This window comes from Cervus elaphus, chromosome 30, assembly GCF_910594005.1.
Source record: "Cervus elaphus chromosome 30, mCerEla1.1, whole genome shotgun sequence".
In the NCBI taxonomy this organism is placed as follows: Eukaryota; Metazoa; Chordata; class Mammalia; order Artiodactyla; family Cervidae; genus Cervus; species Cervus elaphus.
In genome coordinates, this window is record NC_057844.1 from 25,155,696 (window position 1) to 25,182,330 (window position 26,635).

Consider the following 26,635-nt stretch of genomic DNA (forward strand, 5'->3'; position numbering starts at 1 on the left):
GATCCGTTGCTACCTGAAATTCAATTTAAGTGGACATCCGTTTATTTCTCCTTGCTGATTCTGACAACCCTACTACGTTTGAACAGAGCCGATCGCACACATAGTCACGCGGTGGCGCTGTGGGCCCCGCGGGTCCCCGGGCGTGACCGGGTCTGGCCGCGAGGCGGCGCTGTGGGCGGCGGGCGCCCGGCTGGCGTAGCCTCTCTGCGGGCAGGAGGCGGGGCTGCACGGCCGCACTTCCGCATGTGTGTAGGCGCGGGATAGGGCGGCTGGCGGCCCGGCATGGAGGATGGGTCCGCTCTTGCTGCAGCTGGCGGTGCTCGGCGCGGCGCTGGCCGCCGCAGCCCTGATTCTGGTGAGGAGAGGGGTTGGGGACAGACGCGGGCCTGGGCTCACTGGGCTCCTGGAGGCGCGGCCCCCCAGGCATCCTCTCCTCGGAGCTGTCCGCTCTTTGACGTGTCCTTGCACTACGCTTCCCCAAGCCTAGACCCCAGAATTTCACACCCCCTTTCCTTCCGTTCTTCGTTTTTATTTTGGAGCTCCTTCTCCCTGCATGCCCAGAACCTAGCACTTGGCGTTCACTGGGACATGCCCACCCCGTCTTCTCTTAGTCCCCTGGTTCCTGGACCTTCTGCCCATCCGCCCTCTCAGCCCTGACCTCTCCAAGATTCCCTCCCGGGTCTGCAGTTCTGGCCCTACCCGGGGAGGTCCTCAGCCCCGCCAGAAAGTCTGTGCTTTCTAGACACTCTCTTTCCTGGTATAGTTAAGCAGATGGAAAGTGGTGACAGCACTGACCAAGCCAGCTATTAGCAGAGTAGATAAGTCAGCGGATCAGGAAGACCAAGCTGGCCAAGGCCTGGTGTTACTGTACGGTTGGGGGTCGTTATGTCCCAGAACTCAGCCCCCTAAGTTTACTGCATCTGCACGAAACAGTACAGTGGTATTCAAACTCAGATTTTCTTTGCCACTACTGTGGAAACACAGAGACATTTTAACACTTCCTGATCCGTAAGTAGTGGAAAATTTGCCAAGTGAACTTTCTCCCATATAATTTGGGATGGGCCCGCCATCTAGTTAGTAAAGAGAGAGATTTCCGCTTCCTTGACGTTGAGGTTAGCAGCCTAGGTAGCATTGCCAGGGAGGCCACTGGGCCAGCTTCTCAGAATTTACAGCTTAGAGGTAGTTTAGATAGAGAACAAGCAATGTATCCTGACATGTTTAGTGTTTGTGTCTGCCTGAGAGAAGAGGTCTGTTTTTCCCTCAGTAGTATATGGAGAATTGTTTGTTTTTTTCAGGTTTTTGGTGGGGCAGAGTTTGACAGAATACTAGGTTGAATCTGTCTTGCGTTGACTCTGTTAAATGTGCACCTTATGAGGTTGTACTAGAAGTATTTGATCGTAGTAGCTCAAAGTGGTTATAAGAGCTTCGATTTATTGAATACTTCCAATATGTTGGATATTGTATTCAGCTTTCAACCAGGATTATCTGTTTTGAGCTTTGAAACAGCAACTGACAGAAATGTTATCATTAGTTTCCCTTGACTGGTGAGGAAGCTGATGTTGGAAAGATGGACTCATGGAGGCAAATGTCACCCAACTAGTGGAACTTCATTTCTTTAGATGCCAGAGCAGGAAATCATTACAGAACACATCAGTCTTGTTTCATATATATCTCCCCACTGTCTCTTTACCCGCTTCCTTTCTGAATTAATTTGGAAGCAAATCCAAGACATAACATTTTATCTGTAAATGTTAAGCATTTTTCTCTGAAGTTAGGACCGCCTTCTAAAAGCATAGTCACAATAAGGTTATCGCAGTTTTAAGTTTAACATTGTTAAGTGATTTAAAATACACTGTTGGCTCAAATGCCTCGTGTTTGTATTAGTATAACTGGTTTATTTCATTCAGTATCCACACACACTTAGCACTAGATCGGTTTGTCTCAAGTCTCTTAAACAATTTCTCCTCTATTTTTTTCTCTTGTCTTTCATAAAGAGTCATTTGTTCTGTAGAATTTCTCACAATCTGGATTTTAGTAACTGCATCCCTTAGGTGACTTTTAACGTTTTGCTCTGTCCCCTGAATTTCCTGTGAACTGCTGGTTACAGCTGCAATTTGATGAAATACATATTTGAGTTTTAATCAAGAGAAGTGTGTGAATGGTGCTGATTACTCCTTTTGTGTTGTATCAGGAAGCTTGTGATGTCTGATTTTCTTTGGTGTCTAGTGGGATTCACAGCTTCAGGAGTTACCAGCTTGACCCACCAATCATAAAGTTTGTCATTAACCTAATGGTTTTAGCAGCCATTGATGATCACTGCCTAAATCCACTGTTTCATTGGGGGTTGCAGAGTGGAATATTCTAATTGTATCATTCCTTCATGTGTTACCTAGAATTTTGTAATGAAAAAAATTCATCCTCAGCTATTCAGTTACTCTGAAATACCTTTCATATTTTAAAAGGTTAAGATAAAAGGGAAGTTTTCAAAATAATGAGATGGTTCCCTGGCTTCTTACAAAGGTGATTAATTAATTTTTTCTTTTCAGTATCATTAGGAACCCATGACACAAAGTTTTTCCTGTGTTTTGATACACTGCACTAGTTATTCTTTTTGAAGCTTCAATTCTTCCCTGTCAAGTTGACTACTTTGTCATTACGTTTGTAGCTTCCTAGCCTGACTGCTACTCCACTTGAATCAGCCATTCCTCCTAGGAGCACTGGTTACTTTTAGTAGGAAATTGAGTTTAATAACCACAATCTGGATGCTTGGAGTACAGAGCAGGAACTCTTTAACCACTAGGCAGCACACTGCCTTCCTACTCGTGCTAATCAGAAGCACATTCAATTTCAGTATGTTTCCAGTGGGATGTTATAAATGGTCACTGAATTACAAATGAATTGCATTCCCAAAGTTGGTAGGTTGATTAGAATCAAAAAGTTGATTGATTTGAAAGCAGAAAGTATATCAGTAGAAACAGTGCTACAAATGATGGTTATTTCCAAAGCCAGCTCCCTAGTGAATCTGGAAGAGGGCTATATAATGTTAGCAGTTCATAGTGCCTACAAGCTCCAAATTTGATACTTGACTCCAAAAAATCCTGTGTTCTGAACTGAAATCTGGGATGAGTATATATTCTTCAGCCTTTCTGTGCTTATTCTGGGGCCGGCAAACGCTTTCCTTGCAACCTGGATCAGCCTGGTCCTGAGTGAGAGGCCCGGCCTCGCCCGCAGGCTGTCCCTGCAGTGTGTGCTTCCTCACACGGGCTCTGGGGGGAGTGGGGGGAGTGGGGCGAGGGGCTGGGGGTGCAGGGCATCTCGGGGTAGGTGGCACTTCCGGGGTGACTGTTCCTTCTTAGACCTGAGATGACAGAAGCCTGGGGCATGACAGGACACAGAGAGCCTCCTGGGGCATTAGTACCTTAGTAAGGGAAAAAAGGACAATAATAATCAGTTTACAAGAAGAGGTGAATGGTTGGAGTTTTGAAGTCACCTCCAGACCATTGTTAATGGACTAAAAACAGTAAATATTTCACCTCATGGGGGAAGCATCATGTAAATGATGTATTCTAATATAAGTGTTAGTCACTCGGTCATGTCCAACTCTTTGCAACCCCATGGACTGTAGCCCACCAGGCTCCTCTGTCCATGGAATTCTCCAGGCAAGAATACTGGAGTGGGTTGCCATTCCCTCCTCCAGGGGATCTTCCTGACCCAGGGATCGAACTCAGGTCTTGTGCATTGCAGGCAGATTCTTTACCATCCAAGCCACCAGGGAAGCCCCTATTCTAACATAGCACATGTTTTAAAAGGTCACCACAATATAATCTCTTATTAACATATCTGCTTTTAGATTTCCTTTGTTGCATTTATAACTGCTACAGAGATGCCACACCTTCATCGACATGAAGAAGAGAAGTTCTTCTTAAATGCCAGGGGCCAGAGGGAAGCCTTACCCGGCATTCAGGACTCACCTACCAAACAGCTTTCTGTGGTCGTGCCTTCATACAATGAAGAAAAACGGTGTAAGCCCTTCTTGATTCTTCTGGTAAGGGGTAGTTTGGGAAGAAAAGGAAATTGAAAGTTTGGACTTGGCCAGAGCCTTGATACTTGTGGGCTGTAGAGAGTGTGCATAGTTGGTAGTTGTGGATTAGACGAGAAAGGATGAGTGTGGATTAGACAAGAAAGGAGCATCCAGTCTGATGCTGAAGTGTTGAAGTGAGGAGCGAGAGGGGAGCAGAAGACAGACGTTCCAGATAGAAATAGCCTCTGAGGGGACAGCCCGGGAGGGCTTAGTTAGTCAGGCTTCTTTGATACATAAACTGTGTGCTGGGACAAAGTGATTTTCAAAAGCAATTTATATATGTGTGTGTATATATATATATATATATATATATATATATTTTTTTTTTCTTTAAGTGCCTGTAATGATGGATGAAGCTCTGGGTTATCTGGAGGACAGACAGGTATCATGTTTTCTCTGACGTCTAATTAATACTAGAACGGGTCACCAAGCTGTGGACCCCAGGCTGGATCCGTGATAAGAGGCGGTGCTGGCCATTCTGGAGCTGTCACGGCCCTGGCCTCTGTGCTCAGCCTCTTGCCTTGGCCTTTTTACACATTATACACTTTGTACAGTCACATTCTGTAAGTGTGCTTTGTACACTTAAACTTGTGTTCATATTTATATACATAAACAGTAAAAAAAACACTAGTTGTTTTTTTAGCTTCCTTACAACTTAATTAGAATTCTTGATGTTGGCCATGCCGAATGGTGGTATTTTATTTTTGCTTTTTGCAGAAACAAGATCCCACCTTCACTTATGAGGTGATAGTAGTTGATGATGGCAGCAAAGACCAGACTTCAAAGGTAAGTCTGCTGAGGAGCCAGCAGAGAGAAAGAGGGTGAAGACTCAGAGGAGGACAAGTCTGGTGGGATTCTCTGCTGAGAGTGGGGAATTCGAGGAGAAGATTTGGGGGAAATGGTGTAGGATACAGACAGCTTCTCTGGGGAGGAAGGTTGGCTGCTGACAAGTAAACAGGTCTTTAAGCAGTTCTGGGAACCCAGTCACAAACGTGTCACAGTCAAGGAGCACGTGGCTTTTATTTTTATTTTCTCTAGAAGCTCTGTAGCTTAGGCAGAGGAGTCAAGAAAAAAGAGGCAGCCGCTGCCTGTTCTGGTGTCTCCCCTGCAGGAGAGAGAGCCGTGACCTCAGCAGTCAGGCTCGGATCTCGGCCCCAGGAATTGAGCAGCTTCTCTAGGCCACCAGAACCTGCGTGGGCGCCTCCTGGTCACAGAGAGACAGCAACTAGAGTAGCAAGTGTTTAAGCCAAAATCAGAAACCCAGTTTCTGTTACTGTCTTGGAATTCAAATTTGTTTTAATTCTGACTTTTATGTAATTTGACAGGTAGCTTTTAAATACTGCCAGAAATATGGAAGCGACAAAGTACGAGTGATAACGCTAGTGAAGAACCGTGGAAAGGGCGGAGCAATTAGGATGGTAATAACCTAATTTCAACATTTTTATCTGAAATATGAAGGTATTTTGAATAGCCTCTTTTGTCGATTACAGCACATGTATGTTCTGCAACGGGCATGTTAAATATCAGCCTTTCAAATAAGGCTGGTAAATTGCTTTTAATAATAACTTCTTACATATATGTATATATAATGTGATCATAATAAAAATAAAATATCATGTCATAGCTATGATGTGCTGGGTGATTCGGAAACAAGTATTCATCTTGACCTAGCAGTGAGGTGGAGGCCCTCGGTGGTAGAATCGGGAGGGTCGCCCACATTCAAGAAACCCCCTTATCATGTATCACTGAGTTACTCCTTTATTATTATTATTTTTTAATCTTAAACTTATAGCTATAGATTTTGTACCTTGTAATGTTTCTCTTTCTGAAAACTTAGTATGTGATGTTCAGATGTTAAATACAACTTTTTTATTTCTTCTTTTTCACCCATATTCTAATGAATATGATAAAAAGACATCACATTTACTAATAAGTGGCTTAATCGAGTAGAAGAGATGATCAGATTTCTGTCTAGATTTGTATGTGCTGTGCTGTGCTTAGTCACTCAGTCGTGTCCCAACTCTTTGCAATCCCATGGATTGTAGCCCACCAGCCTCCTCTGTCCATGGAATTCTCCAGGCAAGAAGACTGGAGTGGGTTGCCATTCCCTCCTCCAGGGGATCATCCCAACCCAGGGGTCAAACCAGGATCTCCTGCATTGCAGGTGGTTCTTTACCAGCTGAGCTACCAAGGAAGCCCCCTAGATTTGTATGTGTGTATCTTATCTATAGTCACACTGTTAAGTGACAGTGTATTCCCACTGAAGAAACAATGTATTCACTCAAATGCACCATGAAATTAAGAGCTGATGCATAGTTTCTGTGTGAAGTATGCACTGGCAGGGCCATATTCTGCCCAAAGATTGATCAATTCAAAATTTAGTGGCATAAGTTTGCTGAGTGTCAGATACCTAAAATAATATTTGAATATATCCACACTCCCTAAATTTTAGTGGCATTCTACATTTCTTTACTCAACAATTAATTTTAGATCCCATCATAAAAAATACCAAAGCTCTGTCATGATGCATTTCACCGCAAACCTGTCTATATTATATTTGTTCAATCTCTCCATAAATATCTTCTCCATATATTCCTCTAAGGAGCCCCTGGTCCCTGTTAAGTGCCATTGTACTTAAATAATACAGATATAATATTTATAGTAGGTATTTTACATTTTTATTCTTACTGATGCAGCATATCTTTATCCAAATCTATTTTCTCATCTCGATATTTTCCAAGGTATTAGTAGTATGACCTCACAAAGCTTTTAAAATCATGGAGTAGACACTGGATACTTCTGGAATGATCTTATCAATTGTTTTCAGGGAATTCTGGCCTCCTTCTGCCATGTCATACCTAATATTTCTTTCTTGGATATTTTAAGTAAAGCAGAATAAATTGCTATGTCACCGAATTTAACTTTGATTTTAAGCAACTTTCTTTTAATTGAAATTTTGACATACAGGGTGTATTCAGTTCTCGAGGAAAAAAGATCCTTATGGCAGATGCTGACGGAGCCACAAAGTTTCCAGATATTGAGAAATTAGAAAAAGGACTGAAAGATCTACAGCCTTGGCCAGTGAGTATAAGAGTATAGTTTAAATGATATTCAGTAAAGAACAGAGGGGGCCTAAAGTAAAATCAAAATGGTGTTTTTAAGTTAAACAGTTGGGGAATTTTTTTTTTTTTTTTGGTGAAATTCCTATATGCAGTCCCACAAAAGAGTTAATTACTAACATTCACTGATTTTCTGAGATTCACTTCACAATTACTTGTTTAATATTCTGTCCATCTCTCTCAATTTTAAATTGCTTTACTCCCACCAGAGTTTTAATATTTATCATCCATATTCAGCTAAATCTTTTATGTAAAAGCACAGACTGACACTTCTGTGTGGAGATGTAATGAAACTGGACCACAGAATCTTGTTTTACGAAACAAAAACAAAACACAAGCAACAACCACTCGAAAAAGATTATGTGTCTGTTTGTGTCACAACTTCAAAAAGTGGAGGTTGACTTTCACTCCACATAATGCATCTGAGATTCATCCCAGTTGCTGTGTATATCAGTGATTTATGCCTTCTAACTGCTAAGTGGTATTCCATTGTGTGGGTGTACCACAGCTTGTTTATCCATTCAACTGTTGGAGGACATTTGGGCAGCTTTCCAGCATTTGGCAATTATGAATAAAGGCAGTATCAACATTTGTTTTAAAAGAAAAAAAAAAGTAAAGGTTGAGGAAAGAAAGAAAATCCTGGTGCCATTTCTAGCCTTTAAAAGCCATTTAGAGAAAGAAGATAACTTGACCATATTCTGAGCTTTTTACCAAATACTCCTGATCCAGAAAGAGTCAGACTTTGAGGATGAGTCAGTGCCTTTGGACAGCATTCACTGACACACAGTATCCCAGGATTTAGCAGAAGTCACCAGGGCTCCCCATTGTCGGGGCTTTAAGCTGGGTGTGGATCCATTCTTCAGAGCTGTGCACCCTTATACAGGAATGACAAAAATCTCACAACAGCAAGGAACCCAGGTAACCCAATGAAGCTGCATAGAACTTTTATCAGTTTTTCGTGTGTCTGCTCGACTTTGGCCTGTCAATAGTTATTTCAGTTTTTAAATAGCAGATTTCTTTTTCTTATCATCCTGGTCATTTTCTACCAAAGTTGGTGAGGATCCAGTCACAACATGACACCGTTACCTCATAGATACTGCCATTGAACGTTGACTCCCGTCCTTATACTGGTACAGGTGTTACCTCTGTTTCTGTATTTCTTTTGCTTTGTTAGGAAGTGGAAGTGTGGCTCTGAATTTATTACACACCAGCATATTCAATTTCAGTTTCTCAGGATACAGACTCTTGTTCTGTCTTTAATGTAATTGGTACTCCCTTTTCAATTCATTTGAGCCACAAAGCCCGTAAGCATGCCTCACATGTATCTCCTTAAACCCTAATGAAGACTGACTAGAATAGTTCTGAAAATAGTGAAGCAGGAACATGAATTTCAAAGTAGTGGAGTTCTCTAATGAATACACAACTGACTCACTAGATGGCAGAAGTTAACTTAAATGTCTTTTACAGCATTGGTTTGACAGGATCGCCAGCATGTTCTTCAGTGGCTTCCACTGTCCTCTTTCTTCTTGGCTGGTTTTATTTTTAACTGCAACAATAAGAAATCTGCTGCTCCAGCTGACCCTTGAACAACAATCGGGGTGTAGGAGTGCCTACACCCCACCTCCCTGCACCTGCCCGGGTCAGCCCTGGGTTGTTCAAGGGTGAGCTGTACTTCTTTCTTGTGTCTCCTCTTAGAGTACCCAGGTCGCGTATCCTAGTCTAATTGTTCTTACCTGGTGAACTTTAAAAAGTTTCCTGCAGTCCCTTCTCTGAAGATGATTATTCTTTTAAGGTTGTGAACTAAATGTGTATAATTCAAGTAGAGCCTTATATGACAAACACATGAAATAGGGATCTATAGTTCCAAGTATTTCATCTTTTTTTTTTTTTTTTAATGTAAAGCTTTTCTCCCAGCTTTTCAGTTTCCTAACCTGTAGTATCCTACCTCAATAAACATATGTTTGATTTTATAAAATAATTTTTTGAGCAAAGTACATGATGATCACTTGTTTAGTAGTTTAACTATTGGAAATAGAATCAACTGGGACTAGCATGCAGGGAGTGATTTCTTAAGCCAGTATTTTAGGTTTTTTTCCCCCTAGACTGGGGTAAATAGTACTTGAAAAAGGAGCGCAAAAGCAAAAAACACACAAGGAAATAATACAAAATGTTAGCAGTGGCTGCTTTTAGGTGGTGAGATTATGCATGAGTTTTTATAACAACTTTTTTCCGTATGCATGTAAATTTATATACTTAGCAATTTCTTTACAATGAACACTTTTTAAAAATTTATTCTGATTAATGGTTCAAAGTTCAAATAGTATAAGAAGGTATGCAGTGAACCTAGCTCTGCATTTCTCAGTCACCCAGTCACTCTCAGAAGTTAGTGTTATCCATTTCTGCATATCCACCTAGAAGATGTATGTTGTATTCTTTATTTTTTAAATACACACTATGCATTGTTCCTGTTGTTTGCATTTCACAGCGTATCTGGGAGATTGAGCCTTCTGTGTACATCAGAATCCTCCCTTATACTTTCACAGGTCCATAGCCAGTCCCTTTGGATGGACATTCAGGTTGCTTCTTCAAACAGTACTGAAGTGATCAACCTTATATAGATGTCATTTTACACATATGCAAGTTTATTATGGGAAGAATCCCTAGCTGTAAAATTGCTGGGTCAAATTGTGTGTATATTTGTAATTGGGATAACAGTTTTCAAATTGCTGTCTACATAGAATGTGTGTGTACAATATGGTAAAAAATTAATAGATTTTATTTACATTGCTCTTGGTATAAGCATGATTGAGGTAGGAATCTCTTCAGTGATTTAAAAGGTATTTCCACTTCTTATTTTTGTGCACTTGTGTTTATAACCTTCATCTCTTTCCAAATCAGTTGTTGAGTACTTTTCTTAATAATTTTGTAGGAGCACTTAAAATACATTTTGGAAATTAGCCTTTTGTCTGTAATATAAATTATTGCTGTATTTTGCCCCAATTTATTTGTCTTTTAATTTTTAATGTGGTTGGATTTTTCTTGTTTTGCCATACAACAATTTTTAAAATTTTCTTGTCAAGTTGATGAATTTTTCTGGAGTTTGTATATTTGTGCCTTCCTTGGGATCATTTAAAATATTATTTCTGATAACTTCACTCTTAAATCTTCAGTGCTATCTGGAGTATGTTCTAGTCAGTGACTGGTTCAGATCCAATTTAATTTGGTTTCTAAATGGCTACCAAGGTGCCCCACAGCATCTTTTTCCCACAGATTTAAACATGTTTGTCTTTACCATACTCTTAAGTACACATGTGTTTTGTGTGTGTGTTTCTGGCCTTTCGCTTCTGATCCGTAGGTTCATCTATTTACATTCTACTACCTTAGTTTTTCGGGCTTCCCTGGTAGCTCAGCTGGTAAAGAATCGGCTTGCAATGCAGGAGACCCTGGTTGATTCCTGGGTCTGGATGTTCCCCTGGAGAAGGGAAAAGCTACCCACTCCAGTATTCTTGGGCTTCCTGGTGGCTCAGACGGTAAAGAATCTGCCTGCAATGCGGGAAACCTGGGTTCAATCCCTGGGTTGGAAAGATCCCCCGAGGAGGGTACGGCAACCCACTCCAGTACTCTGGCCTGGAGAATCCCCATGGACAGAGGAGCCTGGCGGGCTACAGTCCGTGGGGTTGCAGAGTCGGACACGACTAAGTGACTAAGCACAGCATAGCGCCTTAGTTTTTCCAGCTTCCCTGGTGGCCCAGTGGTAAAGAATTCCCCTGCAGTGCATAAGACATGGGTTCAATCCCTGGGTTGGGAAGATCCCCTGAAGAAGGAAATGTCAACACACTCCAGTATTCTTGCCTGGGAAATCCCCTGGACAGAGGGGCCTGGGGGACTACAGTCCATGGGGTTGCAGAAGAGTCAGACACACAACAACAACTTTCGTTTTAATTATTTTTAGCTTTATAATGTAACTCTAAATCATCTGGCACTAGTCCTTTCTCACTCTTAGAATATTCTGGGCTCTTCTTGGTTCTTTATTTTTTAATATTAACTTCCAAATTAGCTTATCTAAATCAGTGAAAAAATATTTTTATATTTCTATTGTTATGGCTTTAAATTTGAAAATTTAGTTAGGGAGTTGCCTTTTTAATGCTGTAATCACACCCTCTCATCCATGGTCATGGTCTTCCCTCTGTGATTAGATATTTTTCTTTCCTTTGGTTGCATTTGTATGTTTCCTTTATTTAGATCTTGCTACATTTCTTGTAAAGATTATAAATTTTTCCTTTTTATTCATATTATTAATATTGTTTTTGCTTCCATTATGATTATCTGATCATTGTATCTACATATAAGATTAAAATATTATATATATATTCATTTTGTGCCCACTCATCATTTACATTCTCTTATTTGTAATCAGTTTTCAGTTGATATTCTTGGGTTTTCCATAATGCAGTGATTACATATAAAATCACATTATCTACAGATAACCCTTTTCTTTCTAATACTACTAATTTTTCTTATAATTATATTGACAAAGTATTTTCAGTTAGAAAAATTACTTAAATATATGAATTCTGAAATAATCCATGCCTCTTATATTTAGCAGGGAAAACTGTCATCTCAGTAAATACAATTAGACTTCTTTAAGATTCTGAACTCCTCAGTAAACCTTTAAAGATATTTAACGTTACTTAAAAAAAATAGTTTCTAAAAATAAGATATTTACATTGAAAGCAAAGATTTTATTAGTGATAACTTATTTCATTGCTTCTTTCTTCAGGATCAAATGGCTATTGCTTGTGGATCCCGAGCTCATTTGGAAAAAGAGTCAATTGCTCAGGTGAGGCTTTCATCAATCATGCATCTTTTTTTTTCTTTTCTATATATACATTAGCATGAAATAAGCTTAAGCTTTCATAATTAATCTCATAAAAATGAAGTTCCTTTCAAAAGAAAGTATTAATTAGCACATAGAGGAATTGATTTATTTTTATTTTCTTTTTCATGAGTATAAAGGGAGAGTGTAGACTTCACTTTGAGTTAGGATGCAAGCAGTTCTTTTCTGAAGACAGAGCATCCCCATTCAGTTATCGTATAAGGCAAATTTCTCCAAATGACGTGTATTTGAACCAATCAACTTGCCTTTAGTCTTTCTCATGTCAGCACACTGAAATACTATATTTTAAATTTTATTCAAAGTTTAAATTTTTAAAAACTGTTTCCCTTAGAAAAGCAACATGACTTCACATGAGTAAAGTTGTGCTGCCCTTTTCAGTATATTAAAAAAATCAGTGAAGATATTAACTTCTTCAGGTGGTAATTTACAGATTAGGCTAAGAAGCTGGAGTGACTTCAAGGAAAAAATATAACGAAATCATTCTATGCAGTGTTTTTTATTTTCTTTTTCATGTAAAAATGTAGACTTAATGTATCAGACTCAGTAATTGTCCATTGTATTCTTATATGTTCATCTGCTAGAGTGGTCACGTAGATTGAGCATAAAGCTATAGTTTTCAGAGGAAGGTCAAAATCATCTGGGGCGTTTTTTCTTTGTGTTTTTCTTTAATGCACATTCCTAGGCCAGTCTTAGACACTAAATCAGATTCTAGCCATGGGACCAGGAGTCTGCATTTTTAAGTTTCCCAGGTCACCTTATGCAACCAGAGTTTGAGAGCCAATGGACTATACGATTGACCCTTTCCCTCAGTGATTCTGAAATAGGACATGAAAAAATTCTAATTTTTTCCAAAGATATACTGATAGCAGAACCATTAAATCCCTTAAGGATTTTGCTCAAATGCGAAAATTTGAACTCTCCTTTTTTTTTTTTTTTTTTTTAAGAAATAAATTATTATATCATCTTCAGCATCTAGTCTAAATGTAACTCTGTAACCCTATGAACTCTTACTGGTATTTGGAAAAGGTTAATCTATTAACCATAGAGAATATTAAACTCCTAGAAGTATAGTGCTGAAAGAGTTTAGAGGCTAGCTAGTCCAACTTCATCACTTCACTGATACACAAGAGGTAAGGAAAGGAAAAGTGTATGTGCAAGGTGTTCAGAACATGATTTATAATTGTGAAATACTAAAAACTACAAGGTACTGTATCCCAACGCTAGAAAGTGTACATATTTCCCCTGGATGAAATGGCATACAGCAATAAAATACATGATAGTCAGCTTCCCTTGTGGCTCAGCTGGTAAAGAATTCGCCTGTAATACGGGAGACCTGGGTCCAACCCCTGGGTTGGGAAGATTCCCTGGAGAAAGGAAAGGCTACCCCCTCCAGTATTCTGACCTGGAGAATTCCATGGACTGTGTAGTCCACAGGGTCACAAAGAGTCGGACATGACTAAGCGACTTTAATTTCACTTCACGGTGGAGACTGTATAATAATGTAGGGAAATACTAAAATGTTAGGTTGCATGGAAAACAGTATGATACTATAAATGCAGTATACTTGTTTGTGTTAAAAAATCTGTTCAAACAAAAACACTTAATGAAAACAGAGATTAAGGGTTTTGTGAGTAAATTTTTTCCCTTTTTAAAAAAAAATATATAAATGGGGAAAAATTATAATAAACTTGGAAAGGAAAAAGATTGGAGAAATAGGAAGCAGTTGAAGTAATCTAGAAAAGAAATGACTGGGACCTGTTGTTGTTGTTGGCAATAGAAGGGAATTGTGGTTTTTGGTTTTGTTTTTAACGATGTAAATTCTTTTCATTTAGAACTTCCATTAGTTGAAAACTCTTTGAATTTTTTCAAGATAGTATTTAGAATGAGACTGTGCTATGGTCTGGACCTTCTTTTACTGAGTGCTGCTTTTAACCAGTCATCAAGGGATCTTTTCTTTTGTCATCTGTCCATCCATTCCTCCATCTCTAAAACTTAGTGACTGACATAGTGCTTTAGGGCTCTATAGAATTGGCAGCTGCTCCAGAAAGAAAGGCTAAACTGATCAGCAGTTGTTCACTGGAGCCGCTATGTATACCTCCTGCTGAGTAGGCTGCTTGTTCAAGTCTAGGTGATTCTCATAGAACTATGTCTGTCTTAGAGAAGGTTGTCTCCAAGGGGCAACATGTCTATTTGGCCACGTGTCCAAGAAACTGGCATGGCCATCCACTTCTTGGCCACTGGGGTTCTTTGAACATGCTACAGGCGATGCAGATCCTCCATGGTGGTCGATCTGTGGACAGTGAGAAAATTACAGGAGTATTAATTAACACAGTAAACAGCAACTTTGGTAACTAAACTATGTAGTTTTCAGACTTACCTTACCTAAACACCCTTGTACGTATTCTCAGTTAATCCTACTGTCTGTTCTGTTGCCCTCCTAGAAGACAGACATGCATGATACAGCACCAGTGGGGTCATTTAAGCCTCCTTAAATGTGTTCATATGCCCATATGTTCTGTGTAACAGTTAAAACAGTTGTGTTTATATTGTCTGGGTATTCTCAAATTTATCATTTTTAAAGGATTCAAAATAGAATCCATTACTGTTTGTTTGATCTCTTTATATTTTTGAAGAGTCTTTGCTTATATCTTGAGACTTCTTTAACTTCTCTTTTTAAGATAATAAAATTACCAGTCAGCTTTAAGTTTCACCTGAATTCCTTGTTTATGTTTCATAAATATTAGAAACTATTGTTAATGTTAAAATAGTAAATATTTTAAAATATCTACTTCAGAAGTTCATATAATGCTCTCCTATGACTTTGTTACCTTCATTTAACTAAATAGGTCTGTGTTTTTAGATGTCTTCTAAACTTTAAGATACTTTTTAAAGTTTTAAAAATTAAAGATCCTGTTGTTTATATTGTTTTGCTTTTCAATATGTTAGAAACCAAATAAGTTAAAGTCCTCATGTGAACTCCACATGTTTGTGGTTTTTTTGTTTTTTTTTTAAGATAGCCATTATCCTAAAACAAACAAAAATCTTGTATTAACATCCAAGCAAAAGCAGTCATGAATATTTTTATTTGGTTGCTAGTAAGCTCATCTCAATCACATTAAAAATCATTTGAGAACTAGTTTATAGGTATTGTTTTTCTACCTTTTAATTTTTATTTTTCTATCTTTCGATTTCTATTTGTTCCTTTCCTAAGCATAAATGGTCTTTTGGAGGTTTAATCAGTCAACCAGTATTTATTGGAAATATTTTAAATGGAAGGCACAGAGCAAGCTGTTGTGAGATTCCCAGAGTATTTTAAGATGAGGTTTCTGCCCTATCTGCTTAGAGAGGTAAGACATACTTACATCAAAACCTAACTAACGATTCTAGGTGATCAGTGAGAAGTGCTAGAGCTTTCCAAAGACTTTCTTTTAGTACCATCTAGATAAGTTTGATATTTTAGTCTTCCTTCCCTTCTTGTCCTGTTTAATACACAAGTGAAATTCAGTCAGGAGGTTAAAGTGAGCTTTCAAACCTTCTTCCCTTACTAAAAGCATTTATTAAATGTCTGTTACTTCCTGTACCAAACACCAGGCTAAAGACTTTAATACTGTACCATTTAATCTTTACCTTAGTGAGGCAGGCACTTCCATTCTCGATGAGGGAAGTGGGATTTAGAGAGTGGAAGTAACCTGCTCAAGGTCAGCCTAATTATTAATGGAGCCAGGATTCAAATAGAGGCTGCTCAGTGCAGTGGCTTTTCTCTTATGTCATCTTATATGACTGTTGAGTCATGATTTTGTTCCTTGGTGATAGGAAAAGTCATGTGAATGAAGAATGATCCTAAAGATTACAGTAATGAAAAAGAAAAGCCAGAAGGAGGAAAGGACCTTGATTTACTAGGACGAGATATTATTTTGCATAGACTTTTATGGGGTTTCTTACGTGCATATGTAATATATCATTCCATGGGTCTATTACCGTAATTATAGAAAATTTTAAGATATTATCTTTTTTTAATCCTAAATATGAAAGTCTTGACTGCCATGGTAATTACTGATCTGTTTTTCTTATGCTTTTAAGTTTTCATTGTTTTATGAATAAAATATGTGTTGTGTTACTACTAATAATAAAATTAATGACTGCTAACAATAGGGAATACTTAGATAAAAGACTACTTAAATTTAATTTCCAAAATATTAAATAACTTAGCCTGCTAAAATATATTTTATCAGAAGTATCTGTCATACTTAATTAGGGAGACTGGGTTTTTGTTTCAAACTCCTTGATGGTCTGTGGCTTCTTTGACACTCTTGCTGACCCCTGCTGTTGTATTCTCATTAGCCAGGTATCAAACTTCAGGTTGAAATCATGTTTCATTTTCCCAAGATATTCTGGTAACTCACCTTTTTTGAAACCAAAATATGTCTGGGGCACAGAGGCGCAAAAGACGGGGTAGAGGAGATGTCCCTCTTGCCCATAGCAGCCCCCCAACTGCTGAGCAGGTTTCTGGCAGCTGAAGCCCCAGCTCTCACAGTCACTGTGCTGCTTCTTGTCTGACTAAACCTCCAGGAAGGGACTAACTACTTCTCTAGCTCCTGCCAGCTCCAAGCAGTAGGCATCCTCAGTGTAGAATAGAATTCGCCAGGGCAGCTAATGGGATGGTGGTGTTCATGTGTGAGATCTACCCAGTCAGTTAAATATTAAATTGCGGTTCTCTGCAGCCAGATTGTTTTCAATGTCTCCTTTATAGATAAATGGAAAAGTCATTTATATTTTGTCTCTGTTGCAGCGTTCTTACTTCCGTACTCTTCTCATGTATGGGTTCCACTTTCTGGTGTGGTTCCTTTGTGTCAAAGGAATCAGGGACACACAGTGTGGGTTCAAATTATTAACTCGAGAAGCAGCGTCACGGACGTTTTCATCTCTCCACATTGAACGATGGTAGGTTCCTAACCGGCGTGTGTCTGGTATGTCTTCCTATGCAGCAGTTACTCCAGGTAATGGGAAGCAACCCTGTATTCTCCTAATGAACCTCCAGGTTTAAACAAAATTCACACTTACATCTGTAAACTTAATGTGTGCCTATCCTGGTTTGGTTCTTATTTTTAACATCTCAAACCAAATATAGGGTATGAAGTTATATTTTCACCTTAATTATAGACAGCATCATTCAAGAGGCCTGAAAACATCCTGTTTCCTTAAGCTTCCTTTTTTCCTTTGCAGAGAAATTCAGAAATATCAAAGCAGAAAAGGGTATCCAGTTTCTCTTTTTTCTTTTACAGGAGTGAGTTCCCTCTCCTGCCTAAGGCCAATTCTTGGATCTCTGCATCCCCTTCCACCTTCTAAGAACCCAATCCTATTCACTTACTTTCTCTCTTGTGTGTTTAGCCTTTTCTCTCAGCCGTGTTTTTCTCATCAGTTTTTCCAAGTTTAAATTTCCCTCGCCAATAAAAAAGCATGGTCTCCATTGACACCAGCCACCAGCACCCCTCCAGTCCTAGCCCTCTTTCCTTCCACAGCCAACTTATTCCTGGAAAAATGGTCTGTATTCATTGTCTCCGTCTTCCTGCTTGCCACTCCTCACCCGTCCTCCCATCTAAACATCTCGTTACCCTCCTATTATTAAATCCAATTGTCTTGTTTAATATGACTACTTACCATCTTGATGAATCCATCAGCAACATTTGATACTTCAGAGCACTCTAGCTTAAAATATACTGTTATCTCAGCCTCTCTTCATTCCAGACCTCGCTTCAGCTCTCAGCCTGTTTAGGGACTAACAGTGTAACACAGAAGCCTGAAACCTGGAGTCATTCTTACTGTCCCTTCATTTCTCTTCATCTTCACCACCATCAGCTTGATCATTTTAATTCTGAAACTCCAGTTTCAGAATTAAAAACTCCATAGGACATCGGTTCCTGTGCTGCAGCCAGGGGGATCTCTTAAAAATTAGAAATGATCAGACACACCTCTTTGCTACCCATTGCCTTTGAGTGCCTTCCCTGGGCCTTGAGAGTGATAATGATACCTGCATCAATATTGGTTTTATGATTTTGCCCACCTGAGTCTCCGCATGCAGTTTCTTCCCTTCTCATCACCACTGCCTCTCCATCAGCATCCACTTATCCTTCAGATCTTCCTTAGGACAGCCTGCCTTCACTCTCTAGTAGACCAGATGCCCCTACTGTGTGCTGTTGGAGCACCATAAACCTTTCTTGTAGCACCTGTCACATCTGTAGTGTTTTATTTGTGTAATGTTTATTTTTCTCTATTAAAACATAAACTCCACAAGAGCAGAAAATCCTAATCAGTTGCACACTTTAAAAACAAAAAGTAAATGGATTTGCGATGATTAAGTGTCATAACATTTATGACAATATAAAATATTAACATATGGTATAGTTCACTGTCTAAGAGAGTGCCTGACCCATCATATCTACTCCGTAAATACTGTAGAAAGAATTAATACTCAGTGCTAGTTCTGGGTTCTGTGTGAATTCTGTTTGTGGCAGGAGTCTGCATAATTATTCCGGTAGATATTCATTCATGTAGTCTGTGTAACTTTCATGCATGTATTTGCAAATGTTTGTTAACCCCTAGAAATAGATGTCATCTAATCTTCCCAAATAACTTTATAAAGAAACTGGAGTTTCAGAATTAAAATGATCAACATGTTTTTAAATCCTTTTTCCCTAGGTTAAAATTTTTTTAAGTACTTACATTTGGTCTTTAAATTTAAATGCATGTTTCTGTTATGTTGTTGGAGAAGAAAATATACTGATAGTTAATGGACTCCAAAATCAGAGACTCTAAGAAGCCACTCCAGAAACACACCTCTGCAATAGGTATTTTTCATTCAGCAGTTGTGTCCAAATCTAGGGTCAAAGAGCTAGGTTCTTTGTAGTTTAAAAGGAAGGATTTAAAAATGGAGAACAGTAGGGTTTTAGGCTTGACTTTAAAATCATGAAACTTCCTTGTCAGGATTGTTCTAAGGCAGCACTGTCCAACAGAAATAGAATAGAAGACACGAATGCAAGCCATATGTGTAATTTTAAACTTTTTAGTAGCCACATTAAAAAGTAGAAAGATGAAATTTAATACTATCTTTAGCACAGTATTAAGCATAGTCATTTTGGCATGCATTCAGTATGAAAAAGATATTGAACTATTTTACATTCTTTTCTTTGTACTATGTCTTGAGAGTATAGTACCTATCGGTTCAGACCAGCCACATGTCAGTGCCCAGTAACCAGCCACATGTGGGTCGTGGCTGCCCTATTGGCCAGCACCATTCCCAGGTTTTATGTGTTCTTTTAAGTAAAAGAATGTGTTTTGGTTTTTTTTCTTCTGTAAATCTTATGTTCATGTGCACTCCTTTCTCATTACTTATTTGAGATTTGATTGACTTAAAATTTTAACCTCTGACATCTCTCTTTAGGATCCAATAATGTTTCTTTGGTGCCCATAAAGGAGAACCATCAAATAGGCCTGTATCAGCCTGATAAGCAGTAATGTCTCACTGTTTTTATTTAAACATCTCTGTTCCTACACTTCAATCAAGAAACACTATAGAGCTGATGTGGGTTTTCTCTTGTGCCGTGTAAGTGTTAGAAATCAAATTGTGCATCTACTCATTTCCATGTAGGTGTCACCTTAGACAGTTTTCTTAAGAGGACTTATTCTAAAGATTCACTGAAATTTTTCTCGTAACTTTCAGGAAATCCAAGTCAAGTAGAGTTTCTAGGTGTTAGAAAACATCAAGGTATAATACACACTGTATTGCCCAAGTTGAAAAACTACAGCCATCTCTTTGACTCAGAATTGCTTGAGTATGAGTAACGTTAAATGTTAAATAAATATAGTCTCCATCCTCTGAACTCTACCTCACCTAAAGTCTTCCCATTTAATGTTAAGGTATAATTTGACCCTGTTTATGAGTAATTTTTAAAATGGATTCTTTGAAATGTACCTTCTTCCAGTAAATATTTTTTATTTTTAATCGGTGTTATTCATAATTTAAAATCATTCCATCGGGTTTATAAGAAGACGACCGTTGTCTTTGGCCCCATCTCCTTTTACTCCCCCGTCCCCCGCCGTGGCGCCCCCTGCCGCCCCCCGATTTCTGCTCCCTGACTGTAGCCACCGTCATTTCTTTACTGCTTGCTTGTGGCATTTGCTCCATACTCAGAACAAAGTATCTGCATAGCTGTGTCTCAGTTTTTCAGTTTTAGATATTACTTTCCAAAGTAGGAAATGAATGTTTAAGTATTCTCTTAAACTCCTGTTTATCCTGCACACTTACGTGCCTACTGCAGTTTTAAAATAATTTTGCTCAGCTCAGCGTTGATCATTCTAGCTGGGTAAGGAGAATTCAGATTTGATCTGTAGCATGCAATGAGATTATAGACCCATATAATTGTAGTACTTTTTGTTTTTCCTAAAGGTAATAACTGCCTGGAGCTTTTTGTTGGCATTTCTTGACTGTGGATTTGACACTTCCTCATGCTCACTCTGACAGAAGCGTGAATCCCAGAGGCGTCAGATTATGCCTCAGTTCCATCTTTTTCTCAGAGACATCTCGTCGGCTCTTCCTTTCGAGTTGTTTGCTGGTCTGCTGCAGCTCCTGTCCTCCATCTAGTTCTCCTTGGCTTCCATCCTATTTTAGTAGAGCACATCCTCTATGAAACTTTCTGAAAATGTGAAACAGGCACTGCAAGACCCCGCGTGTGGAGACGTGCCTTTACTCCACCCTCATGCTCGTTTACCATTTAGCTGGAGAAAGAGTTACAGGTTGGAAATCATTTTTCCTCAGGATTTGGAAAGCGTTGCTCTGTATTCTTTGGCACTCAGTGTTTCTGTGGAAAAGTCCAGTTCTGTCGATAATCTAATCTTGATTCTTTTCTGTGGCATATTGTTTCCACCCCGCTTTGGAAGCCTTTTTTTCCTCCAGAGTGTTTTGAAATGTCATGATTCAGCAACTTAACATGGCTCTTTTCCATGCATTTTGTTGAGAACTCAGTAGGCCTCTAACTCTGGAAACCCATGTCCTTTGTTTCTCAGAAATGCCCTTTAATCCTTTCTTCAACAATTTCCTCTCTCTTCTTCTTTGTGAAACACACGTAGAACTTCCCTGTTGATCCTCTTATTTTCTCTTCTTCCTATTTTTCTATTGAGGTTTCCTCGATTTTATCATCTAACCTTCCTGTTGAATTTTTATCTCTGCTATCAAAACTGCAATTTCCTACAACTCTTGTATTCCAGTATTCATTTTTCTGTTTTACGACTATAGTGTCTTCCACTGCGTCTCTTAATGTCTCATTTAACACTTGGAGATTTTCTTCTTTCCTTGCCTGTTGTTTTGCTGCAGTTTTTTTATGTTTATTTCTATCATTAAAGTTTACCTTCAGGTATCTTTAGTATGACCCTGTAAAGCTCATCAGCAGCCGTGTGCATGGTCAAAGAACTCTGACCGACTGGTAAATGTCACTGCGGACTAAACGAGAGGGGCCACTTTGTATGGGTAGCTCCCAGCTGTCACTTTGTTTGGGGGCTGGTCATTTTCACTAAAGTGAGATCCTTCAATCTCCTGCCTAGGACACATGAGCCTGGCTGCCAGCATTTACAGAACCAACTGGAAGAAAGGAGAATCTTACACAGATTTTCAGTGAGTCCTCCAGTTTGCAGCCCACTGCACCTCCTACAGGTCCGTCGAGGCCCCTGATGCCTGAACCTCAGGGGCCTCTGTGACCATTAGCTGCTCTGGGCTTCTCCCTCGGCCACTGTCCACTCTGCCTGGGTACCACTTGTCCAGCTACTTTCCAATATTCAGATTTTTTTTTTTACTACTCTCGTCAGCTTTTGTTCTTGTCTTACTGTCCTTTCATTGCCGTTTTAATTTTAGTGGTCTTTCAGGAGGGAGCAGGAGGGTATGTGTGTATCTGCCGTTTAACAGTCAGCACACTCTTCATTCTCCAGAAATAGATCTGTTCATGAGGAAACATATACCAGGAACTAAGTCACAAAAGAAAACGTGGCAGCTTTGCCCTCTCCACTGTTAAAAAGCTCGAGAAGTCACTTAGCTGGAGAATGACCCTTCTCTTCATTATCCAGCTAGAAGGACTTGGTACTTGAATTATAATGTTTGCTTTGGTACCAGATTGGTCTTTTATTTATAATATGGTAATGTGTTTTGTTTTAATAAACATCTCACATCTAAAATGTTTAAGGGGTGAAGGCTATAATAAAAATAATAGTTTAGAAGATGAATAACCCTTTCAGTTTTTTTAATATAAATTCAGTTATTCAGCTGCTTTTTCACCCCTCTCCTTTTCATTCATCATTCTTGTGTTGTGCCTTTGATGAGTCAATGATTCTATACTAATAACCTTGGAGAAGTATTTAATGATCAGATTATTGAATATCATTAGAACTAACTCAGAAGCCCATTAGGTAATTTTTGGGTTTTGTGTTGAGAGAGTGAAGGATTAAGCACAAGGCTTAATATTCAAATTGTTTCCTTCTTTCATGAATATCACAATTCTATTTAACGGAAGTTTTACATAGTCCTTTTAGAAACACAAAGAACACTTCTGTAGATGGTTTTATCATCTTAAGTAAATATTTTATTAGGATAAGAAAAAGCATTACATGTTTAAAAAAAAAAGTTTTCATACTGAATTATCCAAACACTTGGGATTTAAACTAGTTGCATAATGGACATTGGTAGTATTGTAGCCAAGAAAACAAAACTCCAAATTCAGATTGCTTGGCATCAGGGAAATCAAATGGAAGTGGATTTGAGGCATTTTGCTATTTGTGCTAATATTTTAAAATTTTAAAAGCTTGGGAAGTTTGAAGTATGTTCTGTGCAGTCAAGAAAGTGGAGTGAGAAGGGGGTGTTAATGTCTCAACAATGAAAGCAAAACAGTAAAAGACTTCAGTGCCTTTAGAGACAGGCAAACATACCACAGGGAGGGGTACTAATGTGAGTGAAAGGAAGCAACTGGGGGAGAATGCTGTAAGAATCCAACATCGCAGGATTCAATGTTAAGGGAAGCAGATTTGACCTAAACCAAAGGACTGACTGAAGAGGATCTTTAAGAAAGAACCTTCCACAGGTAGAAGGAAGGCTGAGCTGGGGATTGAAACTGAAGATGATCTCTGTATGTCTGTAGTTATACATACCCCCCAGGCCTTTCACACCAGCCGAAACTGGCTTTTCACTTTGGCCAGCTGCCACTACTGTGCAGTCCGGGACAGCATTGGGGAGGGAAGGCGGAAGGTAGGCCACAGGGACCCTGTACTTAGAAATGAAACCTTGGTTCTGTGATGGTAGAAGAACATAACCAAGCAGCTCTAAAGCGATTGAGAACATTCTCTCGTAGTGCTTCTCAATGGTTGTTCTATCAGCTCTCTTAATCAGTTTAAAATGCTATCAGTTCTCTATCTTGAGCTAGCTAAAGTGGGGATGTGAAAACCATCCATCTTAAAAATTTCTCTTGGATTAAATTTTCTCTTGGACACCAAGAGAACATTTTTACCTCTGCGCATTCTGCATTGTGAGAGAGACACCATATTTCTCATTTAAATGTTACACAGTGACACTCAACATTTTTATTTGCCTTGAAACTCCTCCACTCCTTGACTTTTATTTGACCTTACGTTTATCTGACCTTCACTTTTACAATATAAGCTTTTATAATCTGCCGTGTAAGCTTCTTTAAAACATGCCAAGGTAGATAGAGATTTAGTTACACTGTTTGTCTTTTTATAATAAATAGCCATATATTTTCTATTTCAGGGCATTTGATGTAGAACTGCTTTACATAGCACAGTTCTTTAAAATCCCAATAGCAGAAATTGCTGTCAACTGGACTGAAATTGAAGGTGAGCATATTGTTTATGTTACAGCTGATCTTAAGTAGGGGGAAGACCTCAGACCATACAGTACGTTGCCAGTGACGTCAGCTGGCTTTCCTGTCACCCCTCGCCCCCCTTCAGGGCCCACTCAGGTCTCCTGACTCAGAGAGGCAGTTTCATAGACAGGATTGCCTACTGATCCCCGATACCTGCCTCCAGCTGGCTTACTGCCTTCTGGATTTTTTTAGTCTCTTCTTAGGGTCTTCATTAGGCCTACTGGCTTGCCTAAGAAATTCAGTGAAAACTTGTACAGTAGACAGAATCGTGATGACTTTGGGCTACAAGCAAGGTGGACAGTCTTGGAGTAAACTTTACTTTTTATAATACCTTTTTTTTTAGTATTGTATTATGTCATTGCTCAGTGAGTTTAGAATACCTAAAAACCACTTTGCAAAGAAAGCTAAATGAAGAATTATAGCTGCTTTTACTCCAAATACCCACAGTCATTCACAGCTGGTTTTTAGCTAGTGTCTGTACATACATCCAAAAATGTAAACCTCTCTAAGGTTTATAATAATGTGAAATCTATCATAATTCCTGATTTCTATTCAGAAGTGCTTAAACAGCTCTCACTGTTTAGAATTCAAAATATATTCTAGTGTTCTCCTTTGCTTAGCTTAGAATGATCCCAAATTAATTCACCATGTGGGAGGAGCATTACTAGAGACTTTCAGTTACTTCTCCTCCAGGTGAGCATGGCCTCCTCTTGAAAAGTCAGTGTGGTATTAAGCAACCTGAGCTGTTTAGGGACAGAAAAAGCTTAAGAACCAGCCTAGAAACCATACAAACTATGCTCACGTCTGGGAGTCTTGCTGAGTCATACTGAGTTTACAGCAGTTTGACTCATCTCCGTGGTGGCAGCACAGACCGCCGGGGAAGGGGAGCAGGTGAGAGGATGCTCAGACCCGTTGTGATCGGCTCCATCCCAGTGTCCGTGTTGCTCTGCGCCCAGCATGGACTCTATGGGACGCTGAAGTGGGGGAAAGTAAAAGTACGTTTCAGTTTAGATCATTTGCTCACTTTGCATTTCTCAGGTAGCTGAGTGTTAAATCTCATTAACCGTTTCACTCAGTGAGCAGGTTTTGTGTTCATCATCCCCAGACCCTCTGCTCGAGACTCCCTGCTCGAGCAGGGGCCATCTGAAATTCTGAGTTTAGATCCTCCCAAGTTTTATTTCACATCAAGGTGTTTTGTTTTTATTGTTTTTAGAGAAACCATTCACTTTGGTTTTAAAGATGTTTACCTGTCTTGTCCACGATTTAAATAAAATTACGGTGGATGTGTTAACTCGATTGTGGGTAATCATTTCACAGTGTATCCGGGTATCAGATCATCGCACTGTGCACCTTAAATACATGTTTTATTTGTCAATTATACTTCAGTAAAGCTGGGGGGGTGGGGAGGAAGAAAAAGAGAAAGCCAGAGCATTTGGCCTTAAATCGGGAAACTGTCAGTGACTGTCCTGTGGTCCTGACCAGGTCACTTTACCACCCAGCACCCCAGTTAACTGAAACTGGAGGGGACTGCTGACTTACTTAAAAACAATTCCAAGGGGTAAAATAAAGGAATCTAAACTTTAAAACACGCTCAAGGAGGCAAATCTCATGGAGTCAGCTGGGCTTGATATATTACCATTTGACAACCACTGGACAAGAAGGCGGCCTAGCTAAGATGTATTTCTTTGATCTGATTTAGAATCTTTAGTAGAAATAGAGTAAAATTTGGATTTCTATCTCAGATTATTAATCTGTACTTGTATTATATACAGAGGTTTGCCCAATTCTCTGTAGTATATGAAACTGAAAAGCAGTGTGTACAACATGAAGACTTACCCCCAAAAATCATTTTTACGTGTACAAATGGAATTGTGTTTTACATACAGATAATACACATTATGGTGACTAGAAGCTCACAAAGATGGTGTAGATTGACTTCTAAAATACAGTTTTAACTATTACATTTTCCTCTGAAAATATTTTTAATTATTTTCAAATTACAGGTTCTAAACTAGTTCCCTTTTGGAGCTGGCTACAGATGGGAAAGGATCTACTTTTTATACGACTTCGATATTTGACTGGTGCCTGGAGGCTGGAACAAACCAGAAAAATGAATTAGGTTATCTGTCACCTTTGATTGTATTCTTACGTTATCAGTATCACATTGTTTCATTTGAAATTAAAATTTTACAGCTGGAATAAATCTGTGCCATTGTCTGCCTTCTAATAATTTTGAAGAATTTACTGTCAAAAGTAAAAATCTTTATACCTCTTTTGGACAAAAATTTTTAAGGTATTTATAGCAAAAGTCAGATTTCCTTTTGCTTTAGCAATTTTGTTTATTAATAGGCCAAGTATCATTATGTTTCTGAGAAGTATACTTTTTAAACAGAAGACATAAGCATTCTTATTTTAAAATGCCTATATAATTCTCATGAATTTAAATATAAACAGTAAGCATATAACAGTGTTCAGGGATTTAAAAATAAATATTTAAATGTATATAAATTTATATTAAACTCATATTTCACCCTATTAAAAAGTATAGGAAATTGTATGTTAAAGAAAGGATATCGGCTTGTTCACAAAGGTATCCACTTTCTTATACATTAGTCATATTTAT

At 38.8% G+C, this 26,635-nt stretch overlaps 1 protein-coding gene across 1 annotated transcript; it reads left to right on the forward strand.

Annotated features, from left to right (window-relative positions):
• Positions 1 to 218: 218 nt before the first annotated feature.
• Positions 219 to 26,215, forward strand: ALG5 (ALG5 dolichyl-phosphate beta-glucosyltransferase). The gene is made up of 10 exons (XM_043891573.1): positions 219 to 355; positions 3,851 to 4,022; positions 4,417 to 4,463; positions 4,799 to 4,867; positions 5,407 to 5,499; positions 7,049 to 7,162; positions 11,981 to 12,040; positions 16,887 to 17,038; positions 23,898 to 23,983; positions 26,016 to 26,215. The coding sequence occupies exons 1-10, from the start codon at positions 290 to 292 to the stop codon at positions 26,129 to 26,131; spliced, it is 975 nt and encodes a 324-aa protein (XP_043747508.1). The 5' UTR covers positions 219 to 289; the 3' UTR covers positions 26,132 to 26,215.
• Positions 26,216 to 26,635: the final 420 nt, after the last annotated feature.